Source organism: Ranitomeya imitator, chromosome 3 (assembly GCF_032444005.1).
Source record: "Ranitomeya imitator isolate aRanImi1 chromosome 3, aRanImi1.pri, whole genome shotgun sequence".
NCBI lineage: Eukaryota > Metazoa > Chordata > Amphibia > Anura > Dendrobatidae > Ranitomeya > Ranitomeya imitator.
This window is the reverse complement of record NC_091284.1, coordinates 709,087,820-709,109,805: the sequence shown is the minus strand read 5'-3', so window position 1 is coordinate 709,109,805 and position 21,986 is coordinate 709,087,820. Positions and strand designations below refer to the sequence as shown.

Below are 21,986 nucleotides of genomic sequence, written 5' to 3'. Positions count from 1 at the left end.
CCTATGCCTGCTGGTTTGAATGAGTCTATGTCCTTGGCCATTCAGATCGGTCGTCGCTTGCGCGAGCGTAAATCTGTGCACCATCTGGCGGTATTGTCTGAGAGTAAGCCTGAGCCTATGCAGTGCGACAGGACTATGACTAAAGTAGAACGGCACGAACACAGACGTCTGAACAGACTGTGTTTCTATTGTGGTGATTCTACTCATGCTATTTCTAATTGTCCTAAACGCACTAGGCGGTTCGATAGCTCTGCCGTTATTGGTACTGTACAGTCCAAATTCCTTTTGTCCATTACCTTAATGTGCTCTTTGTCATCATATTCTGTCATGGCGTTTGTGGATTCAGGCGCTGCCCTGAATCTGATGGATTTGGATTATGCTAAACGTTGTGGATTTTTCTTGGAGCCTTTGCGGTGTCCTATTCCGTTGAGAGGAATTGATGCTACACCTTTGGCCAAGAATAAGCCTCAGTACTGGGCCCAGCTGACCATGTGCATGGCTCCTGCACATCAGGAAGTTATTCGCTTTTTGGTACTGCATAATTTGCATGATGTGGTCGTGTTGGGGTTGCCATGGCTACAAACCCATAATCCAGTATTGGATTGGAACTCTATGTCGGTAACCAGCTGGGGTTGTCAGGGAGTACATGGTGATGTTCCATTTTTGTCTATTTCGTCATCCATTCCTTCTGACATCCCAGAGTTCTTGTCGGACTTTCAGGATGTATTTGAAGAGTCCAAGTCTGATGCCCTACCTCCGCATAGGAATTGTGATTGTGCTATCGATTTGATTCCTGGTAGTAAATTCCCTAAGGGTCGTTTATTTAATTTGTCCGTACCTGAACACACCGCTATGCGCAGTTATGTGAAGGAGTCCCTGGAGAAGGGACATATTCGCCCATCGTCGTCACCATTGGGAGCAGGGTTCTTTTTTGTAGCCAAGAAGGATGGTTCGCTAAGACCGTGTATTGATTACCGCCTTCTTAATAAGATCACTGTTAAGTTTCAGTATCCCTTGCCATTGATTTCTGACTTGTTTGCTCGGATTAAGGGGGCTAGTTGGTTTACTAAGATTGATCTTCGTGGTGCGTATAATCTGGTGAGAATCAGGCAGGGAGATGAATGGAAAACGGCATTTAATACGCCCGAGGGTCATTTTGAGTATCTGGTGATGCCGTTCGGACTTGCCAATGCTCCATCTGTTTTTCAGTCTTTTATGCATGACATTTTCCGTGAGTATCTGGATAAATTCTTGATTGTTTACTTGGATGACATTTTGATCTTCTCAGATGATTGGGAGTCTCATGTGAAGCAAGTCAGAATGGTTTTCCAGGTACTGCGTGCTAATTCCTTGTTCGTGAAGGGATCAAAGTGTCTCTTCGGTGTGCAGAAAGTTTCATTTTTGGGGTTCATCTTTTCCCCTTCTACTATCGAGATGGATCCGGTTAAGGTTCAGGCCATCCAGGATTGGACTCAGCCGACATCTCTAAAAAGTTTGCAGAAATTCCTGGGCTTTGCTAATTTTTATCGTCGCTTCATCTGTAATTTTTCTAGCATTGCCAGACCATTGACCGATTTGACCAAGAAGGGTGCTGATTTGGTTAATTGGTCTTCTGCTGCCGTGGAAGCTTTTCAGGAGTTGAAGCGTCGTTTTTGCTGTGCCCCTGTGTTGTGTCAACCTGATGTTTCTCTTCCGTTCCAGGTCGAGGTTGATGCTTCTGAGATTGGTGCAGGGGCGGTTTTGTCACAGAGAGGTTCTGGTTGCTCAGTGTTTAAACCATGTGCTTTCTTTTCCAGGAAATTTTCTGCTGCTGAGCGTAATTATGATGTGGGCAACCGAGAGTTGCTGGCCATGAAGTGGGCATTCGAGGAGTGGCGTCATTGGCTTGAGGGTGCTAAGCATCGCGTGGTGGTTTTGACTGATCATAAGAACCTTACTTATCTTGAGTCTGCCAAGCGCTTGAATCCTAGACAGGCCCGTTGGTCGTTATTTTTTGCTCGTTTTGATTTTGTGATTTCATACCTTCCGGGCTCTAAAAATGTGAAGGCGGATGCTCTGTCTAGGAGTTTTGTGCCCGACTCTCCGGGGTTATCTGAGACGGCGAGTATCCTCAAGGAAGGAGTCTTTGTGTCTGCCATCTCCCCTGATTTGCGGAGAGTGTTGCAGAAATTTCAGGCTAATAAACCTGATCGTTGTCCGGCCGAGAAACTGTTCGTCCCTGATAGGTGGACTAGTAGAGTTATCTCTGAACTTCATTGTTCGGTGCTGGCCGGTCATCCAGGAATCTTTGGTACCAGGGAGTTGGTTGCTAGATCCTTCTGGTGGCCATCTCTGTCACGGGATGTGCGTGCTTTTGTGCAGTCCTGTGGAATTTGTGCTAGGGCTAAGCCCTGCTGTTCACGTGCCAGTGGGTTGCTTTTGCCCTTGCCGGTCCCGAAGAGGCCTTGGACACATATTTCGATGGATTTCATTTCTGACCTTCCCGTTTCTCAAAAAATGTCGGTCATTTGGGTGGTCTGTGATCGCTTTTCTAAAATGGTCCATCTGGTGCCCTTGGTTAAATTGCCTTCCTCCTCTGATTTGGTGCCTTTGTTCTTCCAGCATGTGGTTCGTTTACATGGCATTCCTGAGAATATTGTTTCTGACAGAGGTTCCCAGTTTGTCTCGAGGTTCTGGCGAGCCTTTTGTGGTAGGATGGGCATTGACCTATCTTTTTCCTCGGCCTTCCATCCTCAGACTAATGGCCAGACCGAACGAACCAATCAGACCTTGGAAACATATCTGAGATGTTTTGTTTCCGCTGACCAGGATGATTGGGTGTCATTTTTGCCGTTGGCTGAGTTCGCCCTTAATAATCGGGCCAGCTCGGCTACCTTGGTCTCTCCATTTTTCTGCAATTCTGGGTTCCATCCTCGTTTCTCTTCAGGACAGGTTGAGTCTTCGGACTGTCCTGGTGTGGATTATGTGGTGGACAGGTTGCAGCAGATCTGGACTCAGGTAGTGGACAATTTGACCTTGTCCCAGGAGAAGGCTCAGCTTTTCGCTAATCGCAGACGCCGTGTGGGACCCCGACTTCGTGTTGGGGATCTGGTTTGGTTATCTTCTCGTCATATACCTATGAAGGTTTCCTCTCCTAAATTTAAACCTCGTTTTATTGGTCCGTATAGGATTTCTGAGATTCTCAATCCGGTGTCTTTTCGTCTGACCCTCCCAGACTCCTTTTCCATACATAATGTATTCCATAGGTCGTTGTTGAGGAGATACGTGGCACCTATGGTTCCATCTGTGGAGCCTCCTGCCCCGGTTTTGGTGAAGGGGGAGTTGGAGTATATTGTGGAGAAGATTTTGGATTCTCGTGTCTCTAGACGGAAACTCCAGTATCTGGTCAAATGGAAGGGTTATGCTCAGGAAGATAATTCCTGGGTTTTTGCCTCTGATGTCCATGCCCCAGATCTTGTTCGTGCCTTTCATGTGGCTCATCCTGGTCGGCCTGGGGGTTCTGGTGAGGGTTCGGTGACCCCTCCTCAAGGGGGGGGTACTGTTGTGAATTCTGTGGCTGAGTTCACTTCTGTGGTCACAAGTGGTATTGCAGTCTCTGGGCTTCCTCCCTCAGGTGTTTTGGTGAGCTCGTTGGCTGCCTTGCTATTTAGCTCCACCTGAGTCTGTCTTCCTTGCTCCTTGTCAATGTTCCAGTGTTGGATCTGAGCTACTGCATCTTTCCTTGGCCTGCTGTTCTGCTAGATAAGTGCTTCTAGTTTGTTTTCTGTTTTTTCTGTCCAGCTTGCTATTAACTTTTGCTGGAAGCTCTGAGAAGCAAAGGGGTGCACCGCCGTGCTGTTAGTTCGGCACGGTGGGTCTTTTTGCCCCTTTGCGTGGTTTTCGGTTTAGGGTTTTTTGTAGACTGCATAGTTCTCTTTGCTATCCTCGCTCTGTCTAGAATATCGGGCCTCACTTTGCTGAATCTATTTCATTCCTACGTTTGTCTTTTCATCTTGCTAACAGTCATTATATGTGGGGGGCTGCCTATTCCTTTGGGGTATTTCTCTGAGGTAAGTCAGGCTTGTATTTCTATCTTCAGGCTAGTCAGCTCCTCAGGCAGTGCCGAGTTGCATAGGTAGTTGTTAGGCGCAATCCACTGCTGCTTACAGTTGTGTGAGGATAGTTCAGGTACTGCAGTCTACAGAGATTCCACGTCTCAGAGCTCGTCCTATTGTTTTTGGTTATTGCCAGATCTCTGTATGTGCGCTGATTACTGCACGCTGTGTTGCCTGATTGCCAGCCATAACACAGATCCATCTGTAGCAGAATACTATCTTCTCTTGTATTAACTGCTTTACATAGTTTTGTATCATCTGCAAATATCGATATTTTACTATGTAAACCTTCTACCAGATCATTAATGAATATGTTGAAGAGAACAGGTCCCAATACTGACCCCTGCGGTACCCCACTGGTCACAGCGACCCAGTTAGAGACTATACCATTTATAACCACCCTCTGCTTTCTATCACTAAGCCAGTTACTAACCCATTTACACACATTTTCCCCCAGACCAAGCATTCTCATTTTGTGTACCAACCTCTTGTGCGGCACGGTATCAAACGCTTTGGAAAAATCGAGATATACCACGTCCAATGACTCACCGTGGTCCAGCCTATAGCTTACCTCTTCATAAAAACTGATTAGATTGGTTTGACAGGAGCGATTTCTCATAAACCCATGCTGATATGGAGTTAAACAGTTATTCTCATTGAGATAATCCAGAATAACATCCCTCAGAAACCCTTCAAATATTTTACCAACAATAGAGGTTAGACTTACTGGCCTATAATTTCCAGGTTCACTTTTAGATCCCTTTTTGAATATTGGCACCACATTTGCTATGCGCCAATCCTGCGGAACAGACCCTGTCGCTATAGAGTCCCTAAAAATAAGAAATAATGGTTTATCTATTACATTACTTAGTTCTCTTAGTACTCGTGGGTGTATGCCATCCAGACCCGGAGATTTATCTATTTTAATCTTATTTAGCCGGTTTCGCACCTCTTCTTGGGTTAGATTGGTGACCCTTAATATAGGGTTTACATTGTTTCTTGGGATTTCACCTAGCATTTCATTTTCCACCGTGAATAGTGGAGAAGAAGGTGTTTAATATGTTAGCTTTTTCCTCGTCATCTACAACCATTCTTTCCTCACTATTTTTTAAGGGGCCTACATTTTCAGTTTTTATTCTTTTACTATTGATATAGTTGAAGAACAGTTTGGGATTAATTTTACTCTCCTTAGCAATGTGCTTCTCTGTTTCCTTTTTGGCAGCTTTAATTAGTTTTTTAGATAAAGTATTTTTCTCCCTATAGTTTTTCTAGAGCTTCAATAGTGCCATCCTGCTTTAGTAGTGCAAATGCTTTCTTTTTACTGTTAATTGCCTGTCTTACTTCTTTGTTTAGCCACATTGGGTTTTTCCTATTTCTAGTCCTTTTATTCCCACAAGGTATAAACCACTTACACTTCCTATTTAGGATGTTCTTAAACATTTCCCATTTATTATCTGTATTCTTATTTCTGAGGATATCGTCCCAGTCTACCAGATTAAGGGCATCTCTAAGCTGGTCAAACTTTGCCTTCCTAAAGTTCAGTGTTTTTGTGACTCCCTGACATTTTGCAGTGAGAAATAAGTATTTGATCCCTCTGGCATACAAGACTTAAACGTGATGGCAAAATCCTTGTTGGCAAGCACAGCAGTCAGACGTTTTGTAGTTGATGAGGTTTGCGCACATGTCAGGAGGAATTATGGTCGACTCCTCTTTGCAGATCATCTCTAAATCAATAAGATTTTGAGGCTGTCGCTTGGCAACTCGGAGCTTTAACTCCCTCCATAAGTTTTCTTGCTATGCAAAGTGTCAGATCAGCGATATGATCTAATATAGTGATGTCCCACCCTGGGACAATGTTAGAAAGTTAAAAAAAAAAAGAACGTATAAAAATAAAAAAAATCCCCAAATAAAGAAAATAAAATTTTCCCAATAAATCCATTTATTTATGTAAATAAAAAAAACACAATAAAAGTACACATATTTGGTATTGTCGCGTCCGTAGCGACCCGCTCTATAAAACTATCCCACTAGTTAACCTCTTCAGTGAACACTGCAAAAGAAATAAATAAAAAACGAGGCAATAAACAACGCTTTATTAACATACCGGCAAACGAAAAGTGGAATAACACACTGTTAGGTGTCGAGTTCCCGCCTCTGCCCAGGGGGAATCTCAAACCATCTCCGCTGCAGTCTCCAATTCTTCTTCAGCCGCAGTGGAGTCTGCTCAGCGGAGACATCAGTCCCAGCGTCTTGCTCAGTCTCACTCTGTGCATAGGGTTACTGCTGCTTTTCCAACTTCTGCCATTGAAGCCAGTGCTGGGCAGCGGCGAGCAGACGCTTTTGGGACTAAGTCCTGCTTTTCCCCTTCTTCCCGTTGGAGATCGAGGGTCACATGCTCAGATACTGCAGCAGATCCCATTGGTCCTCCAGGAAGGTCCTGAAGGTGCTCAACTTATGTGGCAGCCTCCCATTGGTCCTTCTGGGAAGGTCCTGTACATGCTGCAGCTACATAAGGTTCTCATGACCGCACGGCCGTGCGCTAGTGTACATTTGTATACGTGTGTGTGTTGTGAGTGAAAGTCGTTCTTTAAAATCCCCTCCATATTGTATGACTGCTCGCGTAAGGTGGATGATTGCTATCTAGTGCCCGACTTATCCATCAGCACGTAACACACTATACAGCGTCTAATTGCTGTGACCGCCAGTGCGGCACCGTGTGCTTTCACAGCGCTTTCCTGACCCAAGCCTGGGTGGTTAGTGGTGTCTGCCAGTGCAGCACCGCACGAACTCTCGTGCATCTTTATTATTATTATTTCTGTCTCTCTGACACCCTAGTTGCGGTGTCGAGCACAAGAGGTCTATTTGAACTCAAATCCTGTGTCTTGGGATTGAGTTCTGAGACTCCTTGCTTGTGCTCTTGGTACGGTACCACGGCCCTGTGAAGCAACAGGGTTCGCTTTCTTCACACAGGGTGAAGTTAACCCGTGTGTCTATTCACATTGTACTGCCATATAGTCTGTCATTACTTGGCAGCAGGTTCCATCTCTGCACGGTGGACCCCGGGCTGCGAACGCACCTTATTCTATCTTTCTTATTTTTTGGTGCATTCCGCTAGCCCTAACATTACACTAGCGCCAGGGTCTGGCTAGTAATGATGGACAAACAGCAATCCTTGCGGTACATCCAGCAGCTGGAGGGTGGGTTGGCGGCTCTTGAGCGCACAACCTCAGCTGTGGATGTAACCGCAGTTGCTGTTCAGGCTGCTAGCGTGGCTGCAGCCACCTTGTCCACTGCCACCCCTGTACCGACTCTCTCGCCTCCCGCTGCCAGAAAAATTTTCTGGTGATAGTAAGTCTTGTAGGGGTTTTGTGAGTCAGTGCTCTATACATCTCGAGCTTCTGGCCTCTCGTTTTCCTACAGAGCGGGCCAAGGTGGGGTTTATTGTGTCTCTCCTGTTGGACAGGGTCAACACTGCCCTCACAGATAACCATCCCTTTCACTCTGTCCTTGTCACCATCCCATCAGGAGATTATATCTCTGCTCATCATTCCTGAGGGAATTGATGAGATCCTGTTAGGGATGCACTGGCTACGGTACCACTCTCCTCATATCGAGTGGTCCACAGGCAGAATTTTAGGATGGGGTGAATCTTGTGAGGGTAGATGTCAGAGGGAGAGCGTTCAGGTTGCTACTACTGAGGTACCCGCAGATTTATCCTCTCTTCCCAAGCAATATTGGCCCTATGCGGACCTGTTCTCTAAAAGGGCTGTGGAGACCCTTCCACCTCACCGCCCCTATGACTGTCCTATTGACCTCTTGCCTGGTGCTGAGCCTCCCCGGGGTCGAGTCTATCCTTTGTCTCTCCCGGAGACGGAGGCAATGGCACAGTATATCCGAGAGAATCTGGCAAGGGGATTCATTAGGAAGTCAGTGTCACCTGCAGGGCTGGGTTCTTCTTCGTACAGAAGAAGAGTGGAGAACTGCGTCCATGCATAGATTACAGGGGTCTTAACGCCATCACCGTTAAAAATGAGTACCCACTACCCCTGATATCTGAGCTTTTTGATAGGCTATGGGGAGCAAGGGTATTTACTAAATTAGATCTGCGGGTGCTTACAACCTGATTCACATCCGTGAGGGGGACGAATGGAAGACGGCTTTTAACACCAGGGATGGGCACTATGAATATCTGTTGATGCCCTTCGGGCTCTGTAATGCCGCAGCCGTTTTCCAAGACTTTGTAAACGACATCTTCCGGGATATGCTTTCCACCTCGGTCGTAGTTTATCTGGATGATATTCTCATCTACTCTCCAGATATACTGTAGACTCCCACCGGAGAGATGTTTGCAAGGTCTTCGACCTCCTACGGGCTAACTCCCTCTATGCCAAGTTGGAGAAGTGTGTGTTTGAGCAGGAGTCCTTGCCTTTCCTTGGCTATATCATCTCTGCCCAGGCATTGGCTATGGATCCTGCCAAGCTACAGGCTGTGATGGACTGGCAGGAACCCCATTCTCTCAAAGCGGTGCAGCCAGTAGCGTAGCTACCAGGGGGGCAGGGGGTGCGGCCGCCCCGGGCCCACAGCTCACAGGGGCCCACCTGGAGCTACACTTAATTAGCTTGGTGATAGAGCAGGGAGATACGATCTCCCTGCTCTACCTCGGGCAGGGGCTGGAGACAGGCAGTGAAGCTCCGCCCCCTCCCCCAGTGCTGACACTGTACCTGTGTCCAGCAGACACGCCCACATTGCACGCTCAGTGAAGTGAACGTGTCTGTGGCAGAGAAGTCAGGACCATGGCGCTGGGGCTTTCCTCCAGAGAGGAGCAGGACAGGGGACACAGTGCTGTAAGTAACAGCTCACACTTCTGTCCGTAGTGGCCGGAGGTGTCTGCACTGTGCAGGATGGAGGTGACAGGACGCTGCTTCTCTCCAGAAGACCCAGCCACATACTGTATCTGCACTCTCTGAGACACTGGAGAGCAGCTGAATCTAATGGTTCCTCAGACAAGACTGGTCAGTAATGTGCACTGATAGACGTGACCCCGGCTGCAGGACCCCACAGATGAGGATACATGTCTCCTTTTTATATATAGGAAAGAAACATATCCTCATCTGTGGGGTCCTGCAGTCGGGGTCACGTCTATCAGTGCACATCACTGACCAGTCTTGTCAGTATATATACCTTGGATTTACTGATATGAGATCATACAGACACTGGACTGATAGATCCTGACCCCGGCTATAGGAGATAGATATATATATCTATATATATATATATATATATATATATATATATATGTATATATATATATATATAGATATATATATCTCTATATATCTATATATATAATTGTCTGTCTGTCTGTCTGTCCTGGAAATCCCGCGTCTCTGATTGGTCGAGGCCGCCAGGCCTCGACCAATCAGCAACGGGCACAGCGACGATGATGTCATAAAGGACGTAGAAATCCCGCGTTTCTGATTCAGCGACGGGTACAGTATCGACGTAGATGTCATAATGGTTGCCATGGCGACGATGATGTCATAAAGGTTGCCTCGACCAATCAGCGACAGGCACAATCTGCCGCGAATTCTGGAATCATCATTGTCCATATACTACGGGGACATGCATATTCTAGAATTCCCGATGCGTTAGAATCGAGCCACAATCTAGTATATATATATATATATATATATATATATATATATATATATATATATATATATATATATATATATATATATACAGTGGGGCAAAAAAGTATTTAGTCAGTCAGCAATAGTGCAAGTTCCACCACTTAAAAAGATGAGAGGCGTCTGTAATTTACATCATAGGTAGACCTCAACTATGGGAGACAAACTGAGAAAAAAAAATCCAGAAAATCACATTGTCTGTTTTTTTAACATTTTATTTGCATATTATGGTGGAAAATAAGTATTTGGTCAGAAACAAAATTTCATCTCAATACTTTGTAATATATCCTTTGTTGGCAATGACAGAGGTCAAACGTTTTCTGTAAGTCTTCACAAGGTTGCCACACACTGTTGTTGGTATGTTGGCCCATTCCTCCATGCAGATCTCCTCTAGAGCAGTGATGTTTTTGGCTTTTCGCTTGGCAGCACGGACTTTCAACTCCCTCCAAAGGTTTTCTATAGGGTTGAGATCTGGAGACTGGCTAGGCCACTCCAGGACCTTGAAATGCTTCTTACGAAGCCACTCCTTCGTTGCCCTGGCGGTGTGCTTTGGATCATTGTCATGTTGAAAGACCCAGCCACGTTTCATCTTCAATGCCCTTGCTGATGGAAAGAGGTTTGCACTCAAAATCTCACGATACATGGCCCCATTCATTCTTTCATGTACCCGGATCAGTCGTCCTGGCCCCTTTGCAGAGAAACAGCCCCAAAGCATGATGTTTCCACCACCATGCTTTACAGTAGGTATGGTGTTTGATGGATGCAACTCAGTATTCTTTTTCCTCCAAACACGACAAGTTGTGTTTCTACCAAACAGTTCCAGTTTGGTTTCATCAGACCATAGGACATTCTCCCAAAACTCCTCTGGATCATCCAAATGCTCTCTAGCAAACTTCAGACGGGCCCGGACATGTACTGGCTTAAGCAGTGGAACACGTCTGGCACTGCAGGATCTGAGTCCATGGTGGCGTAGTGTGTTACTTATGGTAGGCCTTGTTACATTGGTTCCAGCTCTCTGCAGTTCATTCACTAGGTCCCCCCGCGTGGTTCTGGGATTTTTGCTCACCGTTCTTGTGATCATTCTGACCCCACGGGGTGGGATTTTGCGTGGAGCCCCAGATCGAGGGAGATTATCAGTGGTCTTGTATGTCTTCCATTTTCTAATTATTGCTCCCACTGTTGATTTCTTCACTCCAAGCTGGTTGGCTATTGCAGATTCAGTCTTCCCAGCCTGGTGCAGGGCTACAATTTTGTTTCTGGTGTCCTTTGACAGCTCTTTGGTCTTCACCATAGTGGAGTTTGGAGTCAGACTGTTTGAGGGTGTGCACAGGTGTCTTTTTATACTGATAACAAGTTTAAACAGGTGCCATTACTACAGGTAATGAGTGGAGGAAAGAGGAGACTCTTAAAGAAGAAGTTACAGGTCTGTGAGAGCCAGAAATCTTGATTGTTTGTTTCTGACCAAATACTTATTTTCCACCATAATATGCAAAAAAAATGATAAAAAAACAGACAATGTGATTTTCTGTATTTTTTTTTCTCAGTTTGTCTCCCATAGTTGAGGTCTACCTATGATGTAAATTACAGACGCCTCTCATCTTTTTAAGTGGTGGAACTTGCACTATTGCTGACTGACTAAATACTTTTTTGCCCCACTGTATATATATATATATATATATATATATATATATATAATGCAGTCCTATAGCCGGGGTCAGGATCTATCAGTCCAGTGTCTGTATGATCTCATATCAGTAAATCCAAGGTTGTAAACACAAAACCCCCATTATAAAACCTTTTATTAAAATAAAAGTTTCAGTGAGTTTATACAGTGTGATAAATAGCCAGACAGAAGAAAAAAGCATCATAAGTAAGTGTGTATAGAAAATCACATATGGGTGCGGGCCCCTGAACATATACTCAGTCTAGACAACAAGACCCCAAAGGGGGAGAAGGGAAAAAGAGGGGAGTAGACGAGCCAGGGGGTGTACTTTCTTCTTTAGAAGTAATATTCTACCTCCCCCTCTTTCTTCTGGTTGGCTCCTTTCCTTTTCTCTCTTTGGGATCTTGTCCAGACAACAGTATTTTTTTAGGGTTAGGCTACTTTCACATTTGCGTTATTAGGCGTACATCGCAATGCGTCGTTTTGGAGAAAAAACACATCCTGCAAAGTTGCCCGCAGGATGCGTTTTTTCTCTATTGACTTGCATTAGCAACGCATTGCGACGTATGGCCACACATCGCATCCGTCGTGCAACGGATGCGTAGTGTTTTTGGCGGACGCGACGCACAAAAAAAGTTCAATGTAACTTTTTTTGTGCGTCGTGACCGCCATTTTCGACCGCGCATGCATGGCCGAAACTCTGCCCCCTCCTTCCCGCTAATCGCAATGGGCAGGGGATGCGTTGTAAAACTGCATCCGCTGCCCACGTTGTGCTACATTTAACACACTGTCCAGCGGTACATCGGGCTAACGCATGGCGATGGCCCCGTACCGATGCAAGTGTGAAAGTAGCCTTACCTGGATAAATTCTGGAAGCTATACCAATACACTGGCCTCTATACGCACCCACTGGCTGTTTCTATATTCTTCTATTTAGCTCTTTGTTAAGTATATCAGGCCTGTAAAAGTAGCAGCCCACAGACAGGGACAGACAGTGACCAGATTCTAAAGAGTGGGAGCTATTGCAAGTTCCATTATACAGCATGGGAGCTAGTGCGGGGGTCATTATACAGTGTGAGAGATAATGCAAGGGCCGTTATACAGTTTGGAAGCTGCTGTCGGGCCATCATACAGTGTAGGGGCGTATATACAGTGTTGGGACCACTGTGGGGGCTGTAAAGGGTTTGGGGCTACTGTGAAGGCACATAGACATTTTAGTATGTAAGAGCACAATGGTGGCATTACTATGTGAAGCAGTATGAGGAACAATGCTTTTGTACCACACAGCAGGTGCAGTAATAGGGACCTATATGGAGCAGCCGCTCAGTATTGGGGTATCAGGTGCAGTAATAGGGACACATACGGCAGCAGAGGCTCAGTATTGGGGCATCAGGTGCAGTAATAGGGACACATACGGCAGAGGTTCAGTATTGGGGTATCAGGTGCAGTAATAGGGACACATACGGCAGCAGTGGCTCAGTATTGGGGTATCAGGTGCAGTAATAGGGACACATACGGCAGCAGTGGCTCAGTATTGGGGCATTAGGTGCAGTAATAGGGACACATACGGCAGAGGCTCAGTATTGGGGTATCAGGTGCAGTAATAGGGACACATACGGCAGCAGTGGCTGAGTATTGGGGTATCAGGTGCAGTAATAGGGACACATACGGCAGCAGTGGCTCAGTATTGGGGCATTAGGTGCAGTAATAAGGACACATACGGCAGCAGTGGCTCAGTATTGGGGTATCAGGTGCAGTAATAGGGACACATACGGCAGCAGTGGCTCAGTATTGGGGTATCAGGTGCAGTAATAGGGACACATACGGCAGCAGTGGCTCAGTATTGGGGTATCAGGTGCAGTAATAGGGACACATACGGCAGCAGTGGCTCAGTATTGGGGTATCAGGTGCAGTAATAGGGACACATACGGCAGCAGAGGCTCAGTATTGGGGCATCAGGTGCAGTAATAGGGACACATACGGCAGCAGTGGCTCAGTATTGGGGTATCAGGTGCAGTAATAGGGACACATACGGCAGCAGTGGCTCATTATTGGGGTATCAGGTGTAGTAATAGGGACACACACGGCAGCAGCGGCTCAGTATTGGGGTATCAGGTGCAGTAATAGGGACACATACGGCAGCAGCGGCTCAGTATTGGGGTATCAGGTGCAGTAATAGGGACACACACGGCAGCAGCGGCTCAGTATTGGGGTATCAGGTGCAGTAATAGGGACACATACGGCAGCAGTGGCTGAGTATTGGGGTATCAGGTGCAGTAATAGGGACACATACGGCAGCAGTGGCTCAGTATTGGGGCATCAGGTGCAGTAATAGGGACACATATGGCAGCAGCGGCTCAGTATTGGGGTATCAGGTGCAGTAATAGGGACACATACGGCAGCAGAGGCTCAGTATTGGGGCATCAGGTGCAGTAATAGGGACACATACGGCAGAGGCTCAGTATTGGGGCAACAGGTGCAGTAAGGCTACGTTCACATTAGCGTTCCGCTAATGTGCGTTGCTGTTGCGTCGGCGACGCAGCGGCGACACAGCGGCGACGCGCCCCTATGTTTAACATAGGGGTCGCGTGCGTTTTTTTTGTTGCGTTTTCCGACACGTGCGTCGTTTCCGACGCTAGCGTCGGACGCAAGAAAATGCAACAAGTTGCATTTTTCGTGCGTCCGATTTTCGTCAAAAAACGACGCACGCGTCGCAAAACGCAGTGCGTTTGCGCGCGTTTTTTGTGCGTCATGCGTTGCGTCGCCGACGCAGCGGCGCGCAACGCTAATGTGAACGTAGCCTAATAGGGACACATACGGCAGCAGTGGCTCAGTATTGGGGTATCAGGTGTAGTAATAGGGACACACACGGCAGCAGCGGCTCAGTATTGGGGCATCAGGTGCAGTAATAGGGACACATACGGCAGAGGCTCAGTATTGGGGTATCTGGTGCAGTAATAGGGACACATACGGCAGCAGCGGCTCAGTATTGGGGTATCAGGTGCAGTAATAGGGACACATACTGCAGCAGTGGCTCAGTATTGGGGTGTCAGGTGTAGTAATAGGGACACACACGGCAGCAGCGGCTCAGTATTGGGGTATCAGGTGCAGTAATAGGGACACATACGGCAGCAGCGGCTCAGTATTGGGGTATCAGGTGCAGTAATAGGGACACATACGGCAGCAGTGGCTCAGTATTGGGGTATCAGGGGCAGTAATAAGGACACATACGGCAGCAGCGGCTCAGTAGATGGTGATGGGGCTGGAATATGAGAAGTGAAATGTGTCTTTGTTGTATTCTCTGTAGCCGAGTCGTTGCTGGAAGAAGTTGTCATGTCGGTCTGGGTCAGTTGGAAAAGATGGGAAAAGTGACGACTCCATCAGAAAGAATGTCAGTGGTAAGTCACCATCTGTAACTGTGCAGTGATCTATGTTCCGTAGGACTGGTAGTGATGGTCTTTGTGGAGTTTTTTTTAGTTACAGGGGGATAATCGGCTGAGGTTCTTATACACGCAATTACAGTGCCACACCGTAGTTGTAGTAAAGGGTTAGGGGCCCACTCAGATATCTCGCCCCCCCTGAGCTGAACCCCTAGGTACGCCTCTGGGTGCAGCGCTTTATGGGCATCATTAATTACTATCGCCAGTTCATTCCCCACTTCTCGGAGGAGGTCTCCAAGGCCTTTCTCTTGATTAAGTCACACTTCGCTAGCGCTCCCATCCTGCATCGCCCCGATGTAGATATGCCAATTATTATGGAGGTGGATGCCTCATCCGTTGGTGCTGGAGCAGTCCTCTTCCAAAAGGATGCTCCCTATTGTATGACTGCTCGCATAAGGTGGATGATTGCTATCTAGCGCCCGACTTAGCCATCAGCACGTAACACACTACACAGCGTCTAATTGCTGTGACCCCCAGTGCGGCGCCGTGCGCTTTCACAGCGCTTTCCTGACCCAAGCCTGGGTGGTTAGTGGTGTCCGCCAGTGCGGCACCGCACGCACTCTCGTGCATCTTTATTATTATTATTTCTGTGTCTCTGACACCCCAGTTACGGTGTCGAGCGCAAGAGGTCTATTTGAACTCAAATCCTGTGTCTTGGGATTGAGTTCTGAGACTCCTTGCTTGCGCTCTTAGTACGGTACCGCGGCCCTGGGAAGCAACAGGGTTCGCTTCCTTCACACAGGGTGAAGTTAACCCGTGTGTGTATTCACATTGTACCGCCATATAGTCCGTCATTACTTGGCAGCAGGTTCCATCTCTGCACGGTGGACCCCGGGCTGCGAACGCACCTTATTCTATCTTTCCTATTATTTGGTGTGTTCTGCTAGCCCTAACACACGCGATCAAAAAGACAGATATAAATAAACATGGTACCGCTGAAAATCATCTTGTCCCGCAAAAAAAGGCGCCATACAGCATCATCAGCAGAAAAATAAAAAAGTTATAGCTCCTCTCAGAATAAAGCGATACAAAAACAATTATTTTTTATATAAAAGTTTTTATTGTGAAAAAGCGCCAAAACATAAAAAAAGATATAAATGAGGTATCGCTGTAATCGTACTGACCTGAAGAATAAAGCTGATTTATCAATTTTACCACACGTGGAACGGTATAAACACCCCCCCCCCCCTAAAAGAAATTCAGGAATTGCTGGTTTTTGTTCATTCTGCCTCCCAAAAATCGGAATAAAAAGCAATCAAAAAATGTCATGTGCCCGAAAATGGTATCAATAAAAACGTTAGCTCGTCCCGCAAAAAATCAAGACCTCACATGACTCTTTGGGCCAAAATATGGCTAAATTATAGCTCTCAAAATGTGGTGATGCAAAAACTATTTTTTGCAATAAAAAGCGTCTTTTAGTGTGTGACGGCTGCCAATAAAAAAAATTCGCCTAAAAAGCTATAAAGGTAAATTAAACCCCCCTTCATCACCCCCTTAGGGAAAAATATTAAAATTTTAAAAAAATGTATTTATTTCCATTAGTGTTAGGGTTAGAGTTCGGGGCTGAAGTTAGGGTTGGAGTTAGAGTTAGGGTTGGGGCTAAAGTTAGGGTTAGGGTTGGGGCTAAAGTTAGGGTTGGGGTTAAGGTTGAGGCTAAAGTTAGGGTTAGGGTTGGGGCCAAAGTTAGGGTTGGGGTTAGGGTTGGGGCTAAAGTTAGGGTTAGGGTTAGAGTTGGGGCTAAAGTTAGGGTTAGGGTAGGGGATAAAGTTAGGGTTAGGGTTGGGGCTAAAGTTAGGGTTTGGATTACATTTACGGTTGGGATTAGGGTTGGGATTAGGGTTAGGGGTGTGTTTAGGGTTATGGTTGGGATTAGGGTTAAGGGTGTGTTTGGGTTAGGGTTTCAGCTAGAATTGGAGGTTTCCACTGTTTAGGCACATCAGGGGCTCTCCAAACGCGACATGGCGTCCGATCTCAATTCCAGCCAATTCTGCGTTGAAAAACTAAAACAGTGCTCCTTCCCTTCCGAGCTCCCCCGTGCGCCCAAACAGGGGTTTACCCCAACATATGGGGTATCAGCATACTTTGAACAAATTGGACAACAAATTTTGGGGTCCAATTTCTCCTTTTACCCTTGGGAAAATACAAAACCGGGGGCTAATAAATAATTTTTGTGGAAAAAAAGATTTTTTGTTTTCACGGCTCTGCGTTATAAACTGTAGTGAAACACTTGGGGGTTTAAAGTTCTCACAACACATGTAGATAAGTTCCTTTGGGGGGTCTACTTTCCAATATGGGATCACTTGTGGGGGGTTTCTACTTCTCTTCCGAGCTCTGCCATGCGCCCAAACAGTGGTTTACCCCCACACACCGGGTATCAGCGTACTCAGGACAAATTGCACAACAACTTTTGTTGTCAAATTTCTCCTGTTACCCTTGGTAAAGTAAAACAAATTGGATCTGAAGTAAAAATTTTGTGAAAAAAGTTAAATGTTCAATTTTTTTTTAAACATTCCAAAAATTCCTGTGAAGCACCTGAAGGGTTAATAAACTTTTTGAATGTGGTTTTGAGTACCTTGAGGGGTGCAGTTTTTAGAATGGTGTCACTTTTGGGCATTTTCTGTCATATAGACCCCTCAAAGCCTCAAAGTCACTTCAAGTGTGAGGTGGTCCCTAAAAAAAATGGTTTTGCAAATTTTGTTGTAAAAATGAGAAATCGCTGGTCAATTTTTAACCCTTATAACTTCCTAACAAAAAAAAATATGTTTCCAAAATTGTGCTCTTGTAAAGCAGACATGTGGGTAATGTTATTTATTAACTATTTTGTATGATATGACTCTCTAATTTAAGGGCATAAAAACTAAAAGTTTAAAAATTGCAAAATTTTCAAAATTTTCGCCAAATTTCCATTTTTTTTCACAAATAAATGCAAGTCAAATCGAAGAAATTTTACCACTATCATAAAGTACAATATGCCATGAGAAAACATCTCAGAATCACCAGGATCCGTTGAAGCGTTTCAGAGTTATGACCTCATAAAGTGACAGTGGTCAGAATTGAAAAAAATGGCCTGGTCAGGAAGTTGAAAACAGGCTTCGGGGTGAAGGGGTTAAAAAGAAATAAAACTCCTGAAATAGGTCTGGACAGAAATGATGGTACACCTGAAAATAATGTGACAAAAGGGACATGCTAAATCAAGGTGTGTCCACTAACTAGCATAACAGGTGTCTACAATCTTAGAATCACTGAGTGAGCCTGTACATAGGGCTACAGATACTCACTGTGCTGTTTGGTGACATGGTGTGTATCATACTCAACATGGACCAGAGGAAGCAAAGGAAAGAGTTGTCTCTGGAGATTGGAAGGAAAATTATAGACAAGCATGTTAAAGGTAAAAGTTATAAGACCATCTCCAAGCAGCTTGATATTCCTGTGACTTGAGTTGCACATATTATTGAGAAATGTAAGATCCATGGGACTGTAGCCAACCTCCCTGGACATGGCCGCAGGAGAAAAGTGATGACAAATCAAAGACGGATAATGAAAATGGTAACAAAGAGCCTAGAAAAACTTCTAAACAGATTAAAGGTGAACTTCAAGCTCAAGGAACATCAGTATCAGATCGCACCATCCGTCATTGTATGAGCCAAAGTGGACGTCATGGGAGACGGCCAAGGAAGACACCATTGTTGAAAAATAATCATAAAAAATCAATACTGGAATTTGTAAAACTACATGTTGACAATCCACAAAGCTTCTGGGAGAATGTCCTATGGCCAGATGAGACTAAAATGGAACTTTTTGGCAAAGCACATCAGCTCTATGTTCACAGACAGAAAAATGAAGCATATCAAGAAAAGAACACTGTCCCTACTGTGAATCATGGAGGAGGCTCTGTTATGTTCTGTAATTACCCAAAACACACAGCTGAAAACACCCAAGAATGGCTAAGAGGAAAACATTGGATTTTTCTGAAGTGGCCTTCTATGAGCCCTGACCTAAATCCTATTGCACATCTTTGGAAAAAGCTGAAACATGCCGTCTGGAAAAGGGAACCTTCAAACACGAGACAACTGGAGCAGTTTGCTCTTGAGGAGTGGCCCACAATACCTGTCGAGAGGTGCAGAAGTCTCATTAATGCTACAGGAATCGTTTGATTGCAGTGATTGCCTCAAAAGGTTGTGCAACAAAATATTAAGTTAAGGAACTATCATTTCTGTCCAGGCCTTTTTCATGAGATTTTTTTTTTTTTAATTTTGTGGAAGCATGGTTGAAAAGCAATGTCTGACTTTCATTTGTTCATTTTCATCGATTTTTAATTTATTATTACTTTTGTCAGCCCCCACACAGGCCCCTTAATCAACAACCAAAACAATCAGACTTATACATGTAAATCATAGCAAAAAAAACACCTTAAAAAATATCTCTTCATTTAGTTTAAAGTCACAGCCTGTCATGTGGCCCCTTGGGAAAATTAATCTCCCATCCCTGCTCCTTCTTGTATAGCTATGTTATTTATAGTGCTGTACATAAGGGAAAAATTTGTGTGATACTGTTTCTGTCGTATTCCGTGTATGGATGTGCCCCAGAGCAGCTGTGTGTTACTCACATGACCTATCACATGATCTACCAGGGGGATCATGTGACACATCATATGATACATTGGGTACCGGTGGGGCCCATGCCTTCTAAACTGCCCGGGGCCCTGGCTATTCTTAATATGCCTCTGCATAGGGTACTTGGTTGACAGTAATTGGATAAAAAAAAGTGTACAAGCCATCCCACCACGACAAGGTGTACCCAATCAGGATGGTCTTATCTCTAGTATTAAACTTCTCTATGTGCCATCAAATTGGTGCAGTTATCATTTTGTTGATAATGTTTCCATTAGCTTTGACTGATGTAAGGACATTAACAGATCATTTGAAATCTCTGCCGATCTGTGCTAAAACTGCATGAATTTTCAGATCCAGACAGACTGTCATGCCAAGCCTGATTATTGTGATCTCTTTTATTGTGTTTCGCTCCTGATGTCTGCACTATTGGCTCTAGTTGCATAATATACAGTAGATAACACATTGACAAACCATGACAATGTGCAGTGGAGCTTTTATGTAGCTTCTCACACATCATCTAGGTCACAGGCCAAAAAAAAAAAATCGTTAACGACTTAGGTTGTTACAGCAAATCAGGGTCAAAAATCACTGAGCACATTCACAAGCTGGTAAGGAGTGGCCGATCTTGGAATTGTGAAAATATTTGTCTAGAGTAGACAATAGACGGGAAGATTCTTCCACAACACATCCTATTTTTCATGACAATTGTTATCTATAACATCCGTGTGCTAACCGTTTTTTTTCATTGAGCCATTGACTTGCCTTGGCCAATTTGATGCGTGATGCGGATCATATTGGGACTTTTTTTCACTTGCGGACATCAGTCCGTAACATAAAAAAAGAAAGACACGTTCATTATGACGGGTCCATGACCTATACGTAAAAAGTAATGGATACCACACCTACCAAAAAACTGATACGTGAATGAGCCCTTAGTAGACAGGCATTTCTTCTCTTTCTGCCACAACAGTAATCACCCAGCTTTTCTAGACTCCAGAATGGCAAATGTCCTACTCCCATATTTACAGTCTCAAAAGGTAACCATAAACTTAAACGGGAATACATGTTACAAGATGTCACCTATCCACAGAATAGGTGATGAGGACTTTAAGGGTTTGCTCCCATTTATGCAGATAGAGACAATAGAGAAGATGGATAAATTAAGTTCTCCATCTTCTTCACACCTGTGAAACTGTTCTCTCATGTGAGACAATTGGATCACAGTAAACTGACACTCTGCTTAAGCGCTGATCAGAGTTTGAGCCCAGTGTCATTAGCATAATTGATCCAATTCTCTCAAAAGAGAAAATCATTGCTTGTGTGAGCAAGCCCTTAGATTTATGGGGATCCAACTACTGAGACCTTCACTAAATTCCAGAAAAGGGTACTTTTGTCCTCCATCTGAATAAAGCGACAAAGAACATGCTCAACTAGCTGGAGAAGAAAAGTGCCCCTTTCTGGTGATCTGTGGGGGTCTCAGCGAATGCACCCACAATCTAAAAGTTGTCACCTATCCTGTATATAGGTGATCATTTTTTACAATTGAAATGCCCCCTTAATATGCTTTTTAAATCAAATATTTACTGTGTGTTTGGTAATACAATACAAAAAATAAGACTCACAGGCTTCAGGACTCTATGTATCTCTGCCAGGATGCCATCAACATTTTCCACAGAGCAAAGTACCAATGTACAGACCACCACATCCATAGACCCGCTGGCTACTTGGGGCATATTCTCCCCTGGGGCTATTAGAAAATCCTGGAAATGCACATGATCATTCTCGGCCAGGCTCTTGTTCAGGTATGTCCTGAAGTTTGGGTTAGGATCCACGCACGTCACTGTGCATCCTGAAGGATAGAACTGGAAGTTGGCACCGGTGCCACAACCAAGCTCTAGAACTTTAAGATCTCCAGAGGGGCCTTTAAAGTCATTCAAGTTGCTGAATAGTTCTCTCTTGTAGTCTTTCATGTATTTGTTGTAGGTCTTGGTGACTCTATTCAGGAGGTAAGGCAGCCACTTCTTAGCTAAAGGATTCCACAGACCCAGCATGTAAAGAATGTGGATTGGCAGTGTAATAATAGCAATACATATCTGGCAGAATAATATGTGTACAGCCATGTTCAGCCAGTGTAATGTAAGCTGACTTCCGAGCTTGTATGTGACCTGCACAACAGTGAGCAGAGGGTGTAACCGGTAGATGGGCTGCACGCTGCCTCCTCCTCCTCCTGCGGCTGCTTCTGCTGCTAGGCCAAGGAGCAAAAGCATGTCATAGAGGCAATATAGTATCACAGATAATTACTGTCCCAAAATAATATAGTAACTGATGATGCAAAGGTTCAAAGAGTATCAATCGTCAGAAAACCATGCATTTATATTGATTATTTCAATCTTAATGGTGTTTCTATGCTATGTTCCATGTCTGCCAGAATCTCTCAGTACAAAAACACAGCAAGTCATGGTGTAGATGTTCCTGGGGCCATTATC

At 44.9% G+C, this 21,986-nt stretch overlaps 1 protein-coding gene across 1 annotated transcript in view; it reads right to left on the bottom strand.

Annotated features, from left to right (window-relative positions):
* Positions 1 to 21,672, bottom strand: part of LOC138670894 (thiol S-methyltransferase TMT1A-like) — a 34,932-nt gene extending 13,260 nt beyond the window's left edge. The window contains exon 1 of the mRNA XM_069758649.1: positions 21,123 to 21,672. Within this exon, the coding sequence (XP_069614750.1) occupies positions 21,123 to 21,620 (498 nt within the window). The 5' untranslated portion in view covers positions 21,621 to 21,672. The remainder of the gene's footprint in view (positions 1 to 21,122) is intronic.
* Positions 21,673 to 21,986: the final 314 nt, after the last annotated feature.